General features: G+C 32.4%; 2 protein-coding genes across 2 annotated transcripts; both read left to right on the forward strand.

The window, feature by feature from the left end:
- Positions 1–5,224: 5,224 nt before the first annotated feature.
- LOC134715949 (protein NATD1-like) lies at positions 5,225–8,012 on the forward strand. Its single transcript, XM_063578526.1, has 3 exons — positions 5,225–5,622; positions 6,629–6,759; positions 7,675–8,012. Exons 1-3 carry the CDS (start codon positions 5,352–5,354, stop codon positions 7,792–7,794), a joined length of 522 nt encoding a protein of 173 aa, XP_063434596.1. The 5' UTR covers positions 5,225–5,351; the 3' UTR covers positions 7,795–8,012.
- A 4,004-nt stretch (positions 8,013–12,016) lies between these two features.
- On the forward strand, positions 12,017–17,645 carry LOC134715950 (U6 snRNA-associated Sm-like protein LSm7). The gene is made up of 4 exons (XM_063578527.1): positions 12,017–12,099; positions 13,752–13,860; positions 15,365–15,436; positions 16,786–17,645. The coding sequence occupies exons 1-4, from the start codon at positions 12,076–12,078 to the stop codon at positions 16,923–16,925; spliced, it is 345 nt and encodes a 114-aa protein (XP_063434597.1). The 5' UTR covers positions 12,017–12,075; the 3' UTR covers positions 16,926–17,645.
- The last annotated feature ends 410 nt before the right edge of the window (positions 17,646–18,055 follow it).

An 18,055-nucleotide genomic window follows, 5' to 3' on the forward strand; every position in this document is an offset into this window, starting at 1 on the left:
GGATAATCATTTACCCTTTAAAGATGTCGGAGGAAATGTTACAAAAAAACGGAGAAAACAAATTCAAAAACCATATTGGAATACTGAGTTAAGAGAACTACTTACTGAGGTTAACCGATCCGAAAAGGATTATCTAAAATATAAAGGGTGTAAACGGACACAGGATTTTCTCAGGAGCAATTTTATCGAAAAAAGAAAACAATTTGACAAACGATTACGGCAGTGTGAACGCACTCATCAGGCATCGATCCGTGACAAAATAAAGAATTTAAATGATTCAAATCCGAAGGAATTTTGGAGAGAAATCGATAAGCTAGGGCCGCAAAAACATAGACCAGATATTGACAGTGTCCGTATGGAGGATGGAAGCTTCTCCACAGACCAAGAAACAATCCTCAAAAGATGGAAAAGCGAATATTCCAAACTATTTAAATTAGACAATACACTGGTAAACGATACATTCATTGACAATTTAAGCGAACTAAGGCCGTGTTCACACCAAACGCAGTGTAGAGTAAACATTTTTACAATTAGTTTAGTGTAGTGTACACTGGTTTCACATTACATTTGTTCACATCTATACACCTTGTTTAGCTACCTGTACATAAGATTTGTTCCCACTTGTAAACTATATGTCATTTACATGTACATTACGTAAAACTGTATTCAAAATTTTTGGACAATTTTTCTAGCGGTAAGGGAACAACCATTTGACTTCAAAAGGGATGGGGGTGGGGTGGGAATGGAAATATTCCGTTCCCGAATTTGATAAAAAAAAAAAAAAAAGTCATACAGATGATAAAAAAAATATTATGAATCAAGAGTTTCCCCGTACATCGTGGTGTTAAATATTGAAAAAAATGTATTTGATCACCAGCATAGAAAAAAAGGAATAAAAACGTACGCGCGAACAAAACATCTGATTCAGATAAAGACAAAAATAACCCTCCCCCTTTTTAAAGTTAGGTGGTTGCTACTTTATGAAAGCCATTTTTATAATTTACAGTAGTTTGAATATACTAGAGATGTCTCGATTACGCATTAAAAAACGTTAGATGCAACAGCGTGCTTACAGCCGAAAAAAGGATTGAGATATTAGGGATCACTACATTTTTATCTTTTCTGTTTGTTTCAAATGGTATTTCTTCTCAAAGGAGTATTTAGTAAAAGAATAGTGTAACGTTTTTTTTTAATTTTAAGTGTTATCTTACAAATCTGAGATACTAGACAAACATATCATTTACCCAAAACTTCTTTTAGTCATGCGTTTATGCGTGAATCGTTGTTTGAGTAAAGACCAGTGGCGAATATTTCTGTGTACGTCAAGTCGATTCGGGAAGACCTTTTCAAATGAATTAGGCAGCATCTATTTACTTCATTTTTTTAGGGGAGGGGAGCGGGGGGAGGGGTAGAGGGGCGTGTGCTATTGATTTTTTTTCAGGACAAATTTTGGTGACAAGTCGAAATCAATTTTAGCATTATATATAGTAGCAGCTGAGGGTGAAACAAATTTTTTTTCAGGGCCAAAAACTGGTTACCAAAACAAAATCCATAGCTCACCACCCCACCCCTTGCCTTTATGTTTTATACTCAACTATAATAGCCCCCCCCCCCCGAAAATCAATTGGTTGCTGCCTAATGGGTTCGGCAATGATACACTGCTTTGAGTCTTGTTTAACAACAAAAAATCTGTATAATTTAGACAACAATTTCTGTGCGGAACTATACCAATAATCATCAAAATAAATCAATTTTACTCAAAAAATAGTTTCCTCCTTAAATATATACACGGAAAAACTTGTGTCCTAAATACCTAGTTTTGTGTACACTTAACCTACACAAGGCCTACATTGTCTATCGACTGTGTGTAGATAAAACATGATTTAAACTACATGTAAACATTGAGTTTTATCAATGGGAACGCAATTGTGTTTAGTTCACGTGTGAGTTACACTAACACAACACCGAATTTAGGTCAATGTGAACACGGCCTAACTGAACAATTGGAGCGCGAATTCAATAGCGTAACCGATGAAGATGATGAGATTTTAGCGGCCGAACTTTTTAATGAAAATATTTCAATTGAAGAAACTGAAGAAGCAATGAGACTTGTGAAACTAGGTAAAGCAGTAGGTGTTGACAACTTACCAAACGAAATTCTGTGTAACAAAATTTTGACTGTCCCGTTACAAAAGTTATTTGATATGTGCTTTACTCATGGTATAGTTCCTTCACCTTGGTGCCAAAGTATCATTCATCCTATATTAAAAGACGGAAAAGACTATCGTGATCCACATGGATATCGTGGTATAAGCTTAATGTCAACTGTTGCCAAAATGTTTAGCTCTATTCTTAATCGCAGACTTACCTCTTATTTTGAGCGGAATAACACTCTCTGTAACGAACAGAATGGATTCAGAAAAATGAGATCCTGTTTAGACCACATTTATACACTGTGTACCATTTTAAGAAACATAAAGCTAATGAAACTTGATACACACATATGTTTTATAGACTTTAGCAAGGCTTTCGATTCTGTTAACCATACTTACCTCTGGCATAAACTTGTTAAAGCGGGCGTTTATGGAAATATGCTGAGAACGATCCAAAGCATGTATACAAACCTTCAAAGCTGTGTTAGACTTAACGGTACTCTTACAGATTGGTTTTCGGTCGAATCTGGTGTTCGGCAAGGAGATAATTTAGCTCCCACATTGTTCGCACTCTTCATCAACGACTTAACTACAGACATTAATGCTTTGAATTGTGGAATCCGTCTAGAGACTAACTTTGAAATCAGTACATTACTATATGCTGACGATATTGTGCTTATGTCGGATACAGAAAATGGACTGCAAAAACAATTAACAGCACTGGATAACTGGTCTGTGAAATGGAGCTTGAAAGTGAACTGTGATAAAACGAAAGTTATGCACATTAGACAAAAGTCATCTCCGTGCTCAGACAGAGTATTTAAGATGGGGAACACAACTATCGAATACACACCAAGATATCGATACCTAGGACTTACAATATCTGAAACTCTAGAATACAACGAGTGCGTGAACGAACTCATCACAGCTAGTAGTAGAGCACTTGGTGCCTTATCATCAAAATATTTTCTGGTGAATGGTTTTGATTACGAAACATACACAAAATTATTTACAAGTACAGTTGTTCCAATCATGGACTATGCATCAGGGGTCTGGGGTTACAAGCCTTACGATAATATTGAAAGACTCCAATACAGAGCAATCAGGACATTTATGGGAGTTGGAAAATGTAGTCCGATTCCGGCTATTTGTGGTGATATGGGTTGGACCCCTGCATATATCCGTCGCCAGTGTAACATGATAAGACTTTGGCATAGAATAACAAGTATGCACGTAGGTCGAATTCCAAATCGTATTTTCCAATGGGATTCAACTTTATCAGAAAAATATAAGAAAACATGGTACAACGATCTAAAATCAGTGATGGAAAAATGTGAACTTTTGGAACTATTTAACAATAATTACACAAATGGACTAAATGTAAAATTTATTGCCAACTACTCAGAACTTTTGCTCCGTCAAAAACATCACGATAAATGGAAACTGGATATTGTGAACATGCCAAAATTACGAACTTTTAGATGTCTTGAAACAAACTTTGAAAAACAGCAATACATTACCACTAATATGACACGACAACATAGATCGACTTTAGCCAGAATGCGTTGTGGGACTTTTCCGTTGGAATTAGAACTTGGGCGTTATCGTGGTATCCCGTCAAATAGACGTTTTTGTAAAGTTTGCAATGACAATGTATCCGTTGAGGACGAAAAACATTTTTTAGTTAAATGTCCTTTATATTTGTGTGAAAGAAACAATGCCTTCGCTGACTTTCAGCAACGTAACAACATAGACTTTTCCGTTCTTTCTGATGACGAAATACTCATTAAATTGCAAACTACAGACTGTAAACTAGTGTCAAACTATATATTCAAAATTTCAAAAATCAGAACTCAGTTACTTTCTCATTGTGATATTTAAATAATCTTGTTTTAAAATGTTCTTGAAGTATTAATTTCATATCTTCTATATTAGCGCAAATTATAGATATTAATTGACAGTGCTTCGTAAGCCTTTGAAGGCTGGCTGATTGACGTTGTATAAATGTATGTAAAATAATTGTTATATCAGGTTGCACTATAAATAAAATTATATATATATATAGAAAAGACGAAATCATAAGAAAGGAATATATTAGATGTGTTCCCTATACATACTCGGAACGAACAGATTTATGATTCGAATGTATTCCGTTTTCATGGATTTGAATGCTGTACACATATTTTTAATTCGTCATTTTAGTATAAACAAAGTGCTTTTATCTTAGGTTTTTACTTCTTGATTTTAAGCAGGAGACAACAGAGTCAGTTATATACATGTTATGATTGACAAAGTGTATCATAACATATGTACAACTGGCTAACGGAATAGGTCTTTAATGATAAATGAAAATAACATGATTGGGATGGAGAGTTGTCTCATTGGCACTCATACCACACCTTCTTATATCATTTTCAGCTGTAATTTACCTGTTATTTACCTGTGAAAAAATTGGCGCAAATGAAAAAAGAAATCGGCGCAAATGAAAGAAAAAATTGGCGCAAATGAAATGCAGATCGGCGCAAATGCAAAACGCCGCCATCAACAAACCGTGATGGCCGCCATGGCTGCAAATATCTCTAATGCCAGAAACTGAAATTTCAGGTGAACGATTTCATGCAGGCTCATATGCACCTCTTGTTGTTTTCCCATATCCGTTTTTGTATAGTAAAACACCAATAATTTTAATAGCAGTTTTTTTCATGATAAATCAAAAAACTCATTTTTTAACATATTTTTCAATAGTTTGTAATCTAGGATTCAAACGTGGCATTCCATGGACAATTGTTCTTTTAAAAATGCCCTACAAATGTTCGCTCATGCTTCAAAAACTCTTTACTTGAATACTAGTAATATTATTTTTTTTAAAGATCGCATTTTAGGATTATATTTAACTTAATGTGATAAGATATCAAACGTGTGACCTTGTAGAATTTAACCTGTAAAGCAAAGGATAGTAAGCAGGTTAGTCATGATAGTGGTTTGTCGTATCAACATTCTTTTCGTACGTTGCTTTATCTATTTTTTTAATATTTATGTTAGGTTTTCAGCTATATTTTTTTTGCTGTAAAGTACTATTTCTTAAAAACGAAGAACTTCCGGTTCTATCAGAACCATTCTGTTATCTTATCACATTTATATTTATGTATTAAAGCTAATGGTGTGGTGTTGTTCTTAGGTCAATAGTGAAGAAATTAAATGAAATCCATTCACGCTATCAGGAAATGTATTCAACTGACGTTAATTCCTCGTAATCATATTCAGTCAATACAAAAAGGACATTCATCAAATTTTGTCAACATGGAAAAGATAAACAATAACCTGGGAAACGATACGCATAGAGTGATTACGAGAAGTTACAGCAAAAAGTTAAACGAGAATAAAGAAGAAGTCAAGTCCAAATCTGAAACGCCTTTAATTATTGGTCATGACAAAGATGACAAGGAATTCTATATCCGAATGAATACAGGTGCGTTCATTTTTATCTCGGTTGAAACTGAACTACAAGTACAGGATTAGTATATATTTGTTTAGGGGCCAGCTGAAGGACGCCTCCGGGTGCGGGAATTTATTGCTACATTGAAGACCTGTTGGTGACCTTCTGCTGTTGTTTTTTATTTGGTCGGGTTGTTGTCTCTTTGACACATTCCCCATTTCCATTCTCAATTTTATATAACAACTCCTTTCAGGAGTTATTGCCCTTGAATGAAGATTTTTACCCATTATTTTGAGATTTGGCTATTATCTGAAAAAGTATAATAGATAGATGAAAATTAAAATTATGAAATAATTATAAGCGAGACACGATCTACAAATATGTATAGACCAAAATCTCTACTCCTTATTTAAGTTATTGCTCTTTAATGACAATTTTTATCATTATTTTTTTTGGCATTTTTTGCCTAATATTTTTAAAACTATAAATGATTATTGACAGCCATGGGCAGGAAAAAATGGAGAGAAACTGCAGTCGCCCTTGGGAAGAAGTGGCCAGCAAGACAATGATATCTACGGATAGGTCAAATTTTGGGAAAATGCTTAACTGTTGATCGGAGGAATTGTCCTTAAATGATTTTTTTACCCTTTTCTATGTTTTGAACAAAAAATAAATAAGAAAAAGACTAGCTGTTTGTAAAAAGAAGAAAAAATATCAGCAAAACAAGGTCATGCAATTTAAAAAAAAAAAAAACTTTGTATGTACCTAGTTTCGGTCTGTGCATCCTTTCGTTTGTTCGTTCGTCTGTCTGTCCATCTGTCCTGCTTCAGCTTAAAGTTTTTGGTTCAATTTTTGGTTCGAGGTAGATTTAGATGAAGCTGAAGACCAATCTATTTGAAACTTAGTAAACATTTTCCTTATCATGCTTATGATATGATCCTTTCAATTCTAGGAACGGAATGCTTTCCAATAGACTTTCAGAAGTGAACACAAGCCGCACAAACTGAAGCCATTATTTTTTTTTTTTTATGTATTTTAGATGAAAAAAATAAAAGCAACAAGAAAGCAATATTGACATATGAATGGGAGCGCCCGAAATTTGCCGATCTTCAGCATACCTTTGTACCGGAAGAATTTAGAGGTCATGGTGTAGCAAAAGTATTAGCCGAGGTATTTTAGATTGTTAATGTGGGAATGAAATATAGAAATACAAAGAGGGTGATTATGGTCACATGGACTCATTGCCGCTGAGTACCAGAAACAAAGTAGTCAACACGGTCAATGATTCACGCGTCTCAATTTGAAATTCTCGTCGGTGTACATGTGTTATAGATCTTTTTTGTTGAATTATTCTGAAATGTTATTTTTACTAGACGAAATATTCAGCATCATTTATTTTTGATGAAAGTAAAGATTAAAGCACGAACAGGACGAAGTTGGTCCGAGATTACTCTGACGTCCAACGGCTGTTTTGCCAGACAAGCTGGGGGCCGTTGGACGTCAGAGTAATCTCGGAATAGACGAAGTACACAAAACAGTGTAAAAATTGTGTCAATTTATTAGTAGGGTCTAATCTGTAATTCTATTTTATGGAATTTTCTTCATACACATTACCGGATGTTATTTTTCAACTAAAAAAGAAAGATTGGTATGAATATTGAACAACAATTAATATTATAACGTGATTAGTGTAAAAGTAAAATTGAGAATGGAAATAGGGAATGTGTCAAAGAGACAACAACCCGATCATAGAACAGACAACAGCAGAAGGTCGCCTATAGGTCTTAAATGCCGAGAGAAACCCCCGCACCCGGAGGCGTCCTCTAGCTGGCCCTTTAACAAATATTAGGTATGGAAAAAATCTGTCCACCATGACTATTTATTTTAAAAAATGCATCATGGCAGTTTACGAATGCTTAGGATATTGTGTTTATAGTGGGAAATAGGAAGCTTGTGTTTTAAACAAAATCTTCAAAGTATCAAGAATTTGATTTTATTGACAAAAATTAAAAGAATATTTAATAATTCTTACAACATACAAATTGAAATATCAACTTTAAAAAGGTTTATTTGTTTATTTTGCAGACTGCTTTTGATTACTTTGTGTCGGAAGGAGCCACGATGAGACTATCATGTTCATATCTACAGAAGTACGCCTTAGACAATAAAAATCCAAGACATATGAGTAATATATCCTGGGACTAACCTGTAGCCTTGTTGCATAGTATACACAGACCATCGATATGATCAGTTAAATTCTGCGAATGTTGCCTTATCTTTTATTGGATTCACTGTTTTTTTAATCTTCATTTTATTTGTTATCAGTTTATTTGATCAGATTCTTTGGATTAATTTTGTTTTGATTGTCATGTAGAAGTGAAGTATCGACAAAATTAAACTCAAACATTGTTTACTCTATCTTATAGCTTTGTTGTTGCCTGCTTTATTGTCGAGCCTTCGACTTTAGTCGAAAAAGCGAGACTAAGCGATCCTACTTTCCGTCGGCGTCGTCGTCGGCGGCGTCCACAAATATTCACTCTGTGGTTAAAGTTTTTGAAATTTTAATAACTTTCTTAAACTATACTGGATTTCTACCAAACTTGGACAGAAGCTTGTTTATGATCATAAGATAGTATCAAGAAGTAAATTTTGTAAAAATAAAATTCCATTTTTTCTGTATTTTACTTATAAATGGACTTAGTTTTTTCTGCGGGGAAACATTATATTCACTCTGTGGTTAAAGTTTTTAGAATTTTAATAACTTTCATAAACTATCCTTGGTTTGAACCAAATTTTGACAGAAGCTTGTTTATGATCATAAGATAGTATCCAAAAATAAAATTTTTTTTTAAATAAATCCATTTTTTCCGTATTTTACTTTTAAATGGACTTAGTTTTTCTGCGGGGAAACATTACATTCACTCTGTGGTTAAAGTTTTTAAAATTTTAATTACTTTCTTAAACTATCCTGGGTTTGTACCAAACTTGGACAGAAGCTTATTTATGACCATAAGATAGTATCCAGAAGTAAATATTGTAAAAAGATAACACCATTTTTTCTGTATTTTACTTTTAAATGGACTTAGATTTTCTTCCAGTAAACATTACATACAGTCGGCAGTTTAAGTTTTCAAAACATTAATTAGATTCATTAACTATCCTAGATTTTTACCAAACTTGGACAGAAGCTTCTTACAATCAAAAGATAGTATCAAGAGGAATTTTTTTATTGATTTTTTTCCTCATTTTTTGTTGAGCCTGCGATTTACAGCAAAAGTAGGCGAGACACTGGGTTCCGCGGAACCCTTACAAATTTTTATATACCACATACTGAATACCACTAAGCTGATCTTGATGGACAACATGATATTCACATAAACAAACATCACACTAAGATATTATAAGAATTTACACATATTAGAATTAAAAAGCATAGGTTTTGCAATCATGACAAAGGTTAGTAAAACAACTGAAATAAACACGATAATAGACTGAGTTGGTAAACAAATGAGAGAAAATACCAAGAAGGCAATACAAACAGATTGAACAACACCATAGTCAAAAGACGAAGACATAAAGAACCTTAATTTTGGAAATAATTACGACTGATCATTACGAATCCTTTCAAAAATCTCGAGAAAGCTTACATTGGTGCACCTGGATGAAAAAGTCGTCTAAAGACATTTGGTTTCCGGACAGTAACTTCAGTATAAGTAAATAGAAATCTATGACATTTATACACAAGGTTTGAAACCACGAAATGTAGGTTGGGATTGATTTTGGGGTCATGGTCCCAATAGGGCCAAAATAAGCGTTGTTCTAGTTTCCAGACAATAACTGATGGAACAGTGTCTGAATATCTCTGTAAATTGTACCACAAGTTTCAATATCTCAAAGGGATGGTTTAGGATTGGTTTTGGGGAAGTCCTACACTTTGAACGCAATGACGTTGACAGTGGCTATTTTCGGCAAAATAGCAAAATTTTCCGGCTATTAATCAAAACTGGCAAAATAGCCTATTTCTACAGAACTGGCTAAATAGCCGGCACCAGCAATATAGTGATTTTTTTAAATTAGTAGGTTCATTGTAAAGAGTAAAATTAAATATTTATACGTTTGAAAATGTGCACTGTCAACATAAAAGAATAAAATAATTACTGATGTACCAGTAGTTAAATAAGTTTACAGCTAAAGTTACATCATATGAGAAACATATAATCGTAAAAAACATTTATCAGTTAAAGTATTAATACCTATTAACAGAGACATATATAATACAATATCATATTATATGTCTCTGCTATTAAGAATGTATAACACTGCAGAAAAAGAAAACAAAATCAAGCCGAGCATCCATTTGTTGTTTAACTGTGTATTTTAAAGAAAAATAAAAGTAAAAAAACTCGTTGCATGCCATCATAAATTTGATAAAACATCATACAATATACAACTATCTATTATCACATAGCTTTAAAGGACTTTAAAATAAAGAACATTGAAATTAAAGTTTCTTTTGAAATAATACCGGCTAGTCATTTAAATTGCATATGTGTATTTATAATAGTTTTTAACTTGGTTTCCTTTTACCTAGTGGCAGCAAAATAACATATTTTCTCAGATTTTTCATCAACAGTCATAAATTCACTATATTGCTGATGCCGGTCAAATAACCATTTCTATAGAAATTAATAGGCTATTTTGACGACTTGAATTGAGATATTTTAATCAGAGCCGCTAAAATAGCCACTGCCTTTAAAGTTTTATGGTGAAACAGAGAATTTTGATGCTGGTGAATTCACCGAGAAGGCTCAGCCTCACTCATGATACATTGCAACTTCCATTTTATCCGCTCCTATGATGAACAATTATGTCACATAATTAATTCTATACTACAATCCATAAAAGCGCATGGTAAATGAACGAAAACACAAAAAAAAGTATTAATAAGATTTTATCGTGCACAAAAACTCCAAACATGAAGAAGAAAAAATAAGCACATTCTTCTCTAAAGAAGAGGATCCAGACATTTTTCATGGGTCGTTATCAATATGAATTGTCAAAAAGTTTCAAATGGTTTTACTGATTGAGGTCACGAAAGTAGTCCCTACGCAAATAGTGTCGTATGACTTACAAAATATTTTTCAATTTTTTTTTATCAGATTTTTGCAAGCTAAATTATCAACTATAACATCAAACTTAGTGTATAGTGTAACAAGTGCTTCAGTTGACCTGTCCACTGAATCTAACCCATTGGTGTTTGTAAAAACATTTCAGTCAGCACAATATTTTAACTTTTTCATTTCATATGTATATGCAGAGACATATATATGTCTCTTCTATATGCAACCCGACTTTAAATAAAGGGGCGTATTGCTTTCCCGCTAATTTTTCAAAGTCCCAATACTACGTTTCCGCAAATTTGAAATATACGTTTCCGCAATTTGTATTTATTACTTTTCCGCAAATTTACCTGGTAAATTAAAAACATTTGAATGTACATGTATGATAAATTATTTATTTTTTCTTTCTAATAAAGAAAATGTTCTGATCTCAGTATAGCTACAATTTACTAGATATAACTACTGACTCGGGTATGGATGAGTTAAACTTCATTGAGAAATCTTTGGTTTGGCTTACTTGCCAACTGACATGATTTAAGACTGCTTTGTTAAATTAATTGCCGATGCTCAATCTGACGATAAATGCATGAGGTCTGCCGATTATATATTGGAATTTTATATAAATGGCAATTGAGATTTCCACCAACCATTGGGCATCACCCCTGACCCCGAGGAAAAGAGAACAACGAATGGTGTCGAGTCTTTTCGTGCCTACCTGAACGAGCAGTTTTACGCTAGCCATCCTACCATATTTGTCTTTGTCGATGTGTTATTGAAACTGAAGACAACATCTTACATAAAGATGAGAACTCTAACTGTAAAAGCACCCGTTCGGAAATATGAAAAGGTGAAGATGGCCTTCCTTCCTGAACAAAATACAAAAGTTGGCTACAAATATTCTGCCAGAACTGACTTATGACCTCATATCAAGAACTTTTTGAACATACGTTTTCATACATTTTAATGATGTATTTTACTTACATGTTATAATGACCTTTAACTTAATACATATTTATTTTTTATTATAGCTTTGCTTTCGATCAATAGGTATTCCTTAATTATTTGCGGAAAAGTAATAATTTATTTTTTCCGGAATAGTTACTTTTTTTCCGGAAAAGAAAGATATTTTTTGCGGAAACGTAAACTTTTTTTTCCGGAAACGTCATCTTTTTTTCGCGGAAAAGTAATGCCAATTTGCGGAAACGTAAAACGCCGAAATAAAGATTACTTTACTTTATAATGCCCATTCGGTTTATTTTTATATCATATTGTTTTGTGGTTTTCAGATTTATTAATGTTTCGTTTACCTCCCTTTAATCATTTCCGGTTTTATTTTTGCCGGCAACGAAATTTGCACGTTTTGAAAATGTCACAGAAACCACAGCAGCAGGTAATGACTGTTTTATGAATTTACACGACAAAAACTAAATGAGACATAAATCAGTATGCAGGCTGAATTTCGTACAAAAAACAGTGTTGGTAACAATCATTTTTTACTCATTAGACTTCTTCTTTTCTTTTCTTCGTATAAGCTTCCTCTGTTAGGAACACCCCTCTTTTGAGGGTAATATGGTTAAAAGTCTAACTATATACACACTCCAAGAATATGTACACTTGCTATAAAATCTAAATAAAAAGTTTTTAAAATTGAGTGCTAATTGTCAACAGCCATTAGTGGCATTACACACTTATCAGTTAGCCTCGAGTTATGCATCTTGTAGCACATATCTCTTGTGAGCATTTCTAGTTCCTCTATATTGAGCTTACTTTCACTAAATATATATGAGAAGTTTGTACAGTCAATTATAAGGACTGTAATTTTATGTCTATCAAAGAATGTGTCTTTCCACTTCTTTTCTCCAATAAATTTCGTTACATAGGTTTTAATTGGGTTGAAAGTTTCTTTCCTTGTTTCACTTAATGCTGAGCAGGTAGTAAGCATATGAGTAAGGTCTTCTGGTTCTTGATTGCACATTTGACAAGTTGGAGCAATTTCATATCTGCTGAATTTGTGCCGATCAGCTTGTAGGGTGAACGTTCGTGTCATCATCCTACTTTTGATTATAAAATTGAGAATGGAAATGGGGAATGTGTCAAAGAGACAACAACCCGACCAAATAAAAAACAACAGCAGAAGGTCACCAACAGGTCTTCAATGTAGCGAGAAATTCCCGCACCCAGAGGTGTTCTTCAGCTGGCCCCTAAACAAATACATGTATATACTAGTTCAGTGATAATGAACGCCATACTAATTTCCAAATTGTACACAAGAAACTAATATAAAAATAATACAAGACTAACAAAGGCCAGAGGCTCCTGACTTGGGACAGGCGCAAAAATGCGGCGGGGTTACACATGTTTGTCAGATCTCAACCCTCCCCCTATACCTCTAACCAATGTAGAAAAATAAACGCATAACAATACGCACATTAAAATTCAGTTCAAGAGAAGTCCGAAACTGATGTCAGAAGATGTAACCAAAGAAAATAAACAAAATGACAATAATACATAAATAACAACAGACTACTAGCAGTTAACTGACGTGCCAGCTCCAGACTTCAATTAAACTGACTGAAAGATTATGATTTCATCATATGAACATCAGGCACAATCCTTCCCGTTAGGGGTTTAGTATCATACCATCATAACATATATGAGAAGCACATAACCCGTGTCATGCCAACAACTGTTTTTAGAATAAATGTCTAGTTCCGACGCAAAGACCTTATCAGTGACTCAATATTAACGCCAAAATATGCAATCTTTAATGACTTGACAACAGTATTGTAATTATATCCCTTCTTAATCAGTCTATTTAAAGGTTTTGTAAGTTTCTGAGGTGAATACTGACACCTTTGTACACCTTTATACCTTTTCGAACATCAAGAATTGTAGGCTGCAATGTGGTGTAGGAGATATGCAGCTTTCCATTTTTAATTTGATTTATAGCTAAATATTTGAGTGATGTCTTTTGAATTGTATCAATTTGAAGAACATTAGACATTAAAATTTTAAGATAATTTTTTTTCATTCTGTTTTTAGCTTTCAGATAGAGATAGAGACAGAGAAAAGAAAAAGAAAGAAACTATTCTTGACTTATCTAAGTACTTAGATAAACCCATCAGAGTCAAATTTAGTGGAGGTAGAGAAGGTAAAATTGTAAACTATTTTAGTATTATACTATTTATTACATAAAATGTTACAAATGCAGATTGTGAAAAGTGAAAACAACACTTAGAGTTGGGCGCCCATATTCGCCGGTGACACAATTTCGCCATTTTATGATTTGATGGTGTAAAAACTCCAAAGGATGGCTGAAATGGAAGACATATACTGGTAAATGTTATTATATAACAAATCTGATTATTTTTTTAAACTGAGACAAAATTGCGGCACCTACTGAAAAGGACCGAAAAACGGACAACGATTTTCGGCCAATTTCCTGGAAAAAACACGAATTCAAAGAAGTTTTTCTTAGTAATTCTTTGACTGAATGCCCAAAATTTCAGTTCTTAACACCTTTGAAATGTCTGCTATTCATCTAGAATGAAATTGATTTAATCATTGTTGTTTAAAGCTGCGGTTATTTGGTTTTAAATAGATGTGTAAAAACGGTGAATATGTGTCCCCCATTAACAAAATATCAGGAAATTTCAAACACCCTTTAACCTAACTTTTCAGATGATTATATTCAAACAAACACGTTTTCAAGCTTAAAAATATTTTGCATTTGAAGTTATCTTCATATAGAAATATCAGTATACTTCAAAACATTTAGACTTGAACATAAACTGTAGAAAACATGAAAAGATGTGGCGAAATGAGCACCCCACTCTAATACTTTCTACATTTTTTAATTGTTGAAAATGAGGATATGTGGTATGGTTGCCAAATAGACTACTGTCTATAAAAATCAAAAGGACAAATATGTGAACAATTACTGGTCTACAAATCAATTATCAAATCAAATATGTTTGTTTTGGGATTATTTTCCTAATCAAAGGGCCCTTGCAGGCATATCAATTACGAACAAATTAATCATAACAGACAAAAATAAATATGTCATGTTTAGAAATAATATGAAATTAAACTTTTTAATATGATTCATATAACATGTATAAAAACAAACAAAAAACAGTTTATAAGACATCATCAGTCGGCAAAAGAAAGATAACTCTTCACAAAAAACTACCATTAAAACCTGTATTAATTTTTACTTGCATTATTTCTCACTTCTAAATTTAAAGTTGAATAAGTTTTTAATAAAATTATCATCATCATTTGTCATAATCCATATAAATAAGTTTTGCAAATCAAGCATTCTTAGTTTGGGATATTTACCATTTTTACATACAAATTGTACTAACCATTAAATGTATCAAATCCATTATCACAGTAGCTTTAAAGGCCATAGGATTTATAATGTAAATTAATTCAAAGCAGAAAACCAAAGCCCTGATTTGTACTGTACATGAAAAACATGTCGAGACCAACAGCAACCAGCACCAAAGTTCTATAAATGACGTGAATCACACTTTCAATGTATGCAATTAAAGTCTGTACATGTACCAGCTTGTCATATCAGCGAGAACTTTAGCAATTTTATATATACATGATATAGATATACATTAATCCTTTATCATTTTTTTTTGCAGCAAGTGGAGTATTAAAAGGTTATGATCCACTGCTAAATTTGGTATTAGATGGTTGTACAGAGTATTTGAGAGGTAAAGATATTGTTATTGTCAATACAAACAAACAAATGCCAAAATTAATTATAGATTATTACATGGCATTTTCCATATGGCCCTGGTATCAGCCCTAGACTCCCATATCAAGCCAGAGGGCTGATACCATGGACCATATGAAAACTGACATGTAATAATCTATTTATCACATATTTTTAAACAAGAGAAAACAAATAGCTAACACCAAATTATGTTTGATATTTCTTCAAAAATCAAAAATATATTTAAGGAAAAAAAATTCAAAATGTATCACTGTCATGACTGTGAGTTAAAAAAAGTTTGTATCACAGTAGCTATAGCTAAACAACGTTTTGTAAAAAGATTCAGAAATAATTAACAATAAATATATTAATTCTAAGAATTGCAAATATTAAACAACTTTAAAGTGTTACATTCAAATGTTAAAAAATGCTTAAGAAGAATCTTATAATGCTACTCATTCCAGTGTGGCTTCATATATTTTCTAAATTCTTTATGACGTCAAAATTTTACGAACACTTATTGTGATTTTCACTGTTGATTTCTACTTTTTTCTTCTACAGCAGATTCGTAACTTTCTCAATTACTTTTCATTGTGGTCAACTTATTTACAAATAGTCTTTGATTGACATGTCACCAGAAGTTAAACTCAGGGGCTTGATATGGATTTCGAGGGCTGATAACCAACTTTGACTTCCGGCTTTTATTGGCCATGCAAAAACGTACTATCAGTACAAAATATGTGATAATTCATGTTATAAAACTTATACTACATAATACTTATTATCACAAAACACAGGTCATTTGACATTGGGTGGTGTTACTTTTACAATGAGTACATTGACACATGTATATTCACAACCAGGGGCATCTGTGGCCCATAGACACATTCTCCATACATTTTATTTATAAATTTTTGCAACGTATTATTATTTGTTATTAACATGTATGCTTGATGTAAACACTTTTTGAGAAAAACAAATGTTAAAAGCTTAATTTTTTACAGGGACGTAAGTTTCTAAATCATACTAATTGAGATATTATAGATAGAAGATAAATCACACTTATTGAGATATTATAGTTACAAGAATTTAAAATAGAATATGAAAGACAAAAATACATTGAGATATTACAAAAGACAACTTACAAGTAAAAGTAACTAAAGTTCTAATTTTTGAAAAGAAAAAAGCTAAAGATAACTCCTTGTATATATTTCATAATTGAAAGGATAATATAAAATTATAAAGGGGGAGGTCTTCTGTCCTAGACCATTAAATAAAACCAATATCTTCATTTTTACTAAGCATTTGAATGGATAACTCAACTTTCAAACCCTTTCTCTGTTATAGATCCTGATGATCCATACAAACTTACAGAAGACACCAGGCAGCTAGGTTTAGTGGTATGTCGAGGTACATCTGTAGTCTTAATCTGTCCAGCAGACGGCATGGAAGCCATTGCAAATCCTTTCATTCAGCAAGATGGATGAACTATTTAGGAAATTTTAAGCAGATATAATGAACAAAAAGCAGTGCTTAGTTTGTGACCTTGAGAACGTACATATAGTGCAATGTAAACTCACTCAGACTGATGATCTGATACATAGTTTTTGTAAATTGTTTGTTATTGTACAGTTAGTACTGTAATTGTTATGGATGAAGAAAAAAAAGCAAAACAGACAGAAAATAAAAGTGACAAAATTGTTTAGAAAGTAAATTAAATTCTGCATTTTTATTTAAAAGGGTATGCAGTTATCCATTCTTGACCTTTTTGTTATACAATGTACATGTATCTTCATTTTCTATTTTTAGTAGAATTATTTCCCCTTTTGTAACTGAAATGAAAATTTGTTTTACATTTTCTTTTTATACTAACTATTCAATTTCAACACAAACATATGATTTCAGCTTTCACATCAACCTTTACATCATTGAAATACATAATGTTCTACTATTCTTAATATAAGGTGGAGGATACTAAAATAGGGGAGATAACTTTGGATTTTTTTAATAGATATTGTAAAACATTGCTTATACATGTTATAGGTTTTAAAGAAACAATCACAAAACCTAAGACATGAAAATTCCGGTATTTATGAAATTGATAGAGACTCATATTTTTTTTCATTTCATACGCATATATGTCATATATGTTTCATTTTCATATTTGATGTTTTTACATGGATGTTGAATAAACTGTTAAAAGATAACAGGATTGTTTTATCATTTTAATTTATATTATATAACACAGTACAGCTTAACAGTTATATTTCCTTATGATTTACAGTTACTTCAATTTTTTGTTTGATAAGTGTAAAGAGACATTTCACTTGTATTTTAATCTAGAAGCCATCTAATTAACCATCTAGGTGACCCCTGAAGATGGTCATAACCCAATGTTAACATACATGAAGATATTATATAAAAACACATAGTTTAGAGGGTAATAGAGCAGATTGTCACCATTAGAAAACATTGTAAACTTGAAATTTTAGTTTATTTGACAATAAAACCAAACTGGCTGCTTTAAGCAAATCCTTATTTCTCTATTTCATTTAAATTAATGATTGGACCCAAAGAAATCATTTTTTTACAACTTGTAGCTAAAGCCCATTTAATA

This window comes from Mytilus trossulus, chromosome 4, assembly GCF_036588685.1.
Source record: "Mytilus trossulus isolate FHL-02 chromosome 4, PNRI_Mtr1.1.1.hap1, whole genome shotgun sequence".
In the NCBI taxonomy this organism is placed as follows: domain Eukaryota; kingdom Metazoa; phylum Mollusca; class Bivalvia; order Mytilida; family Mytilidae; genus Mytilus; species Mytilus trossulus.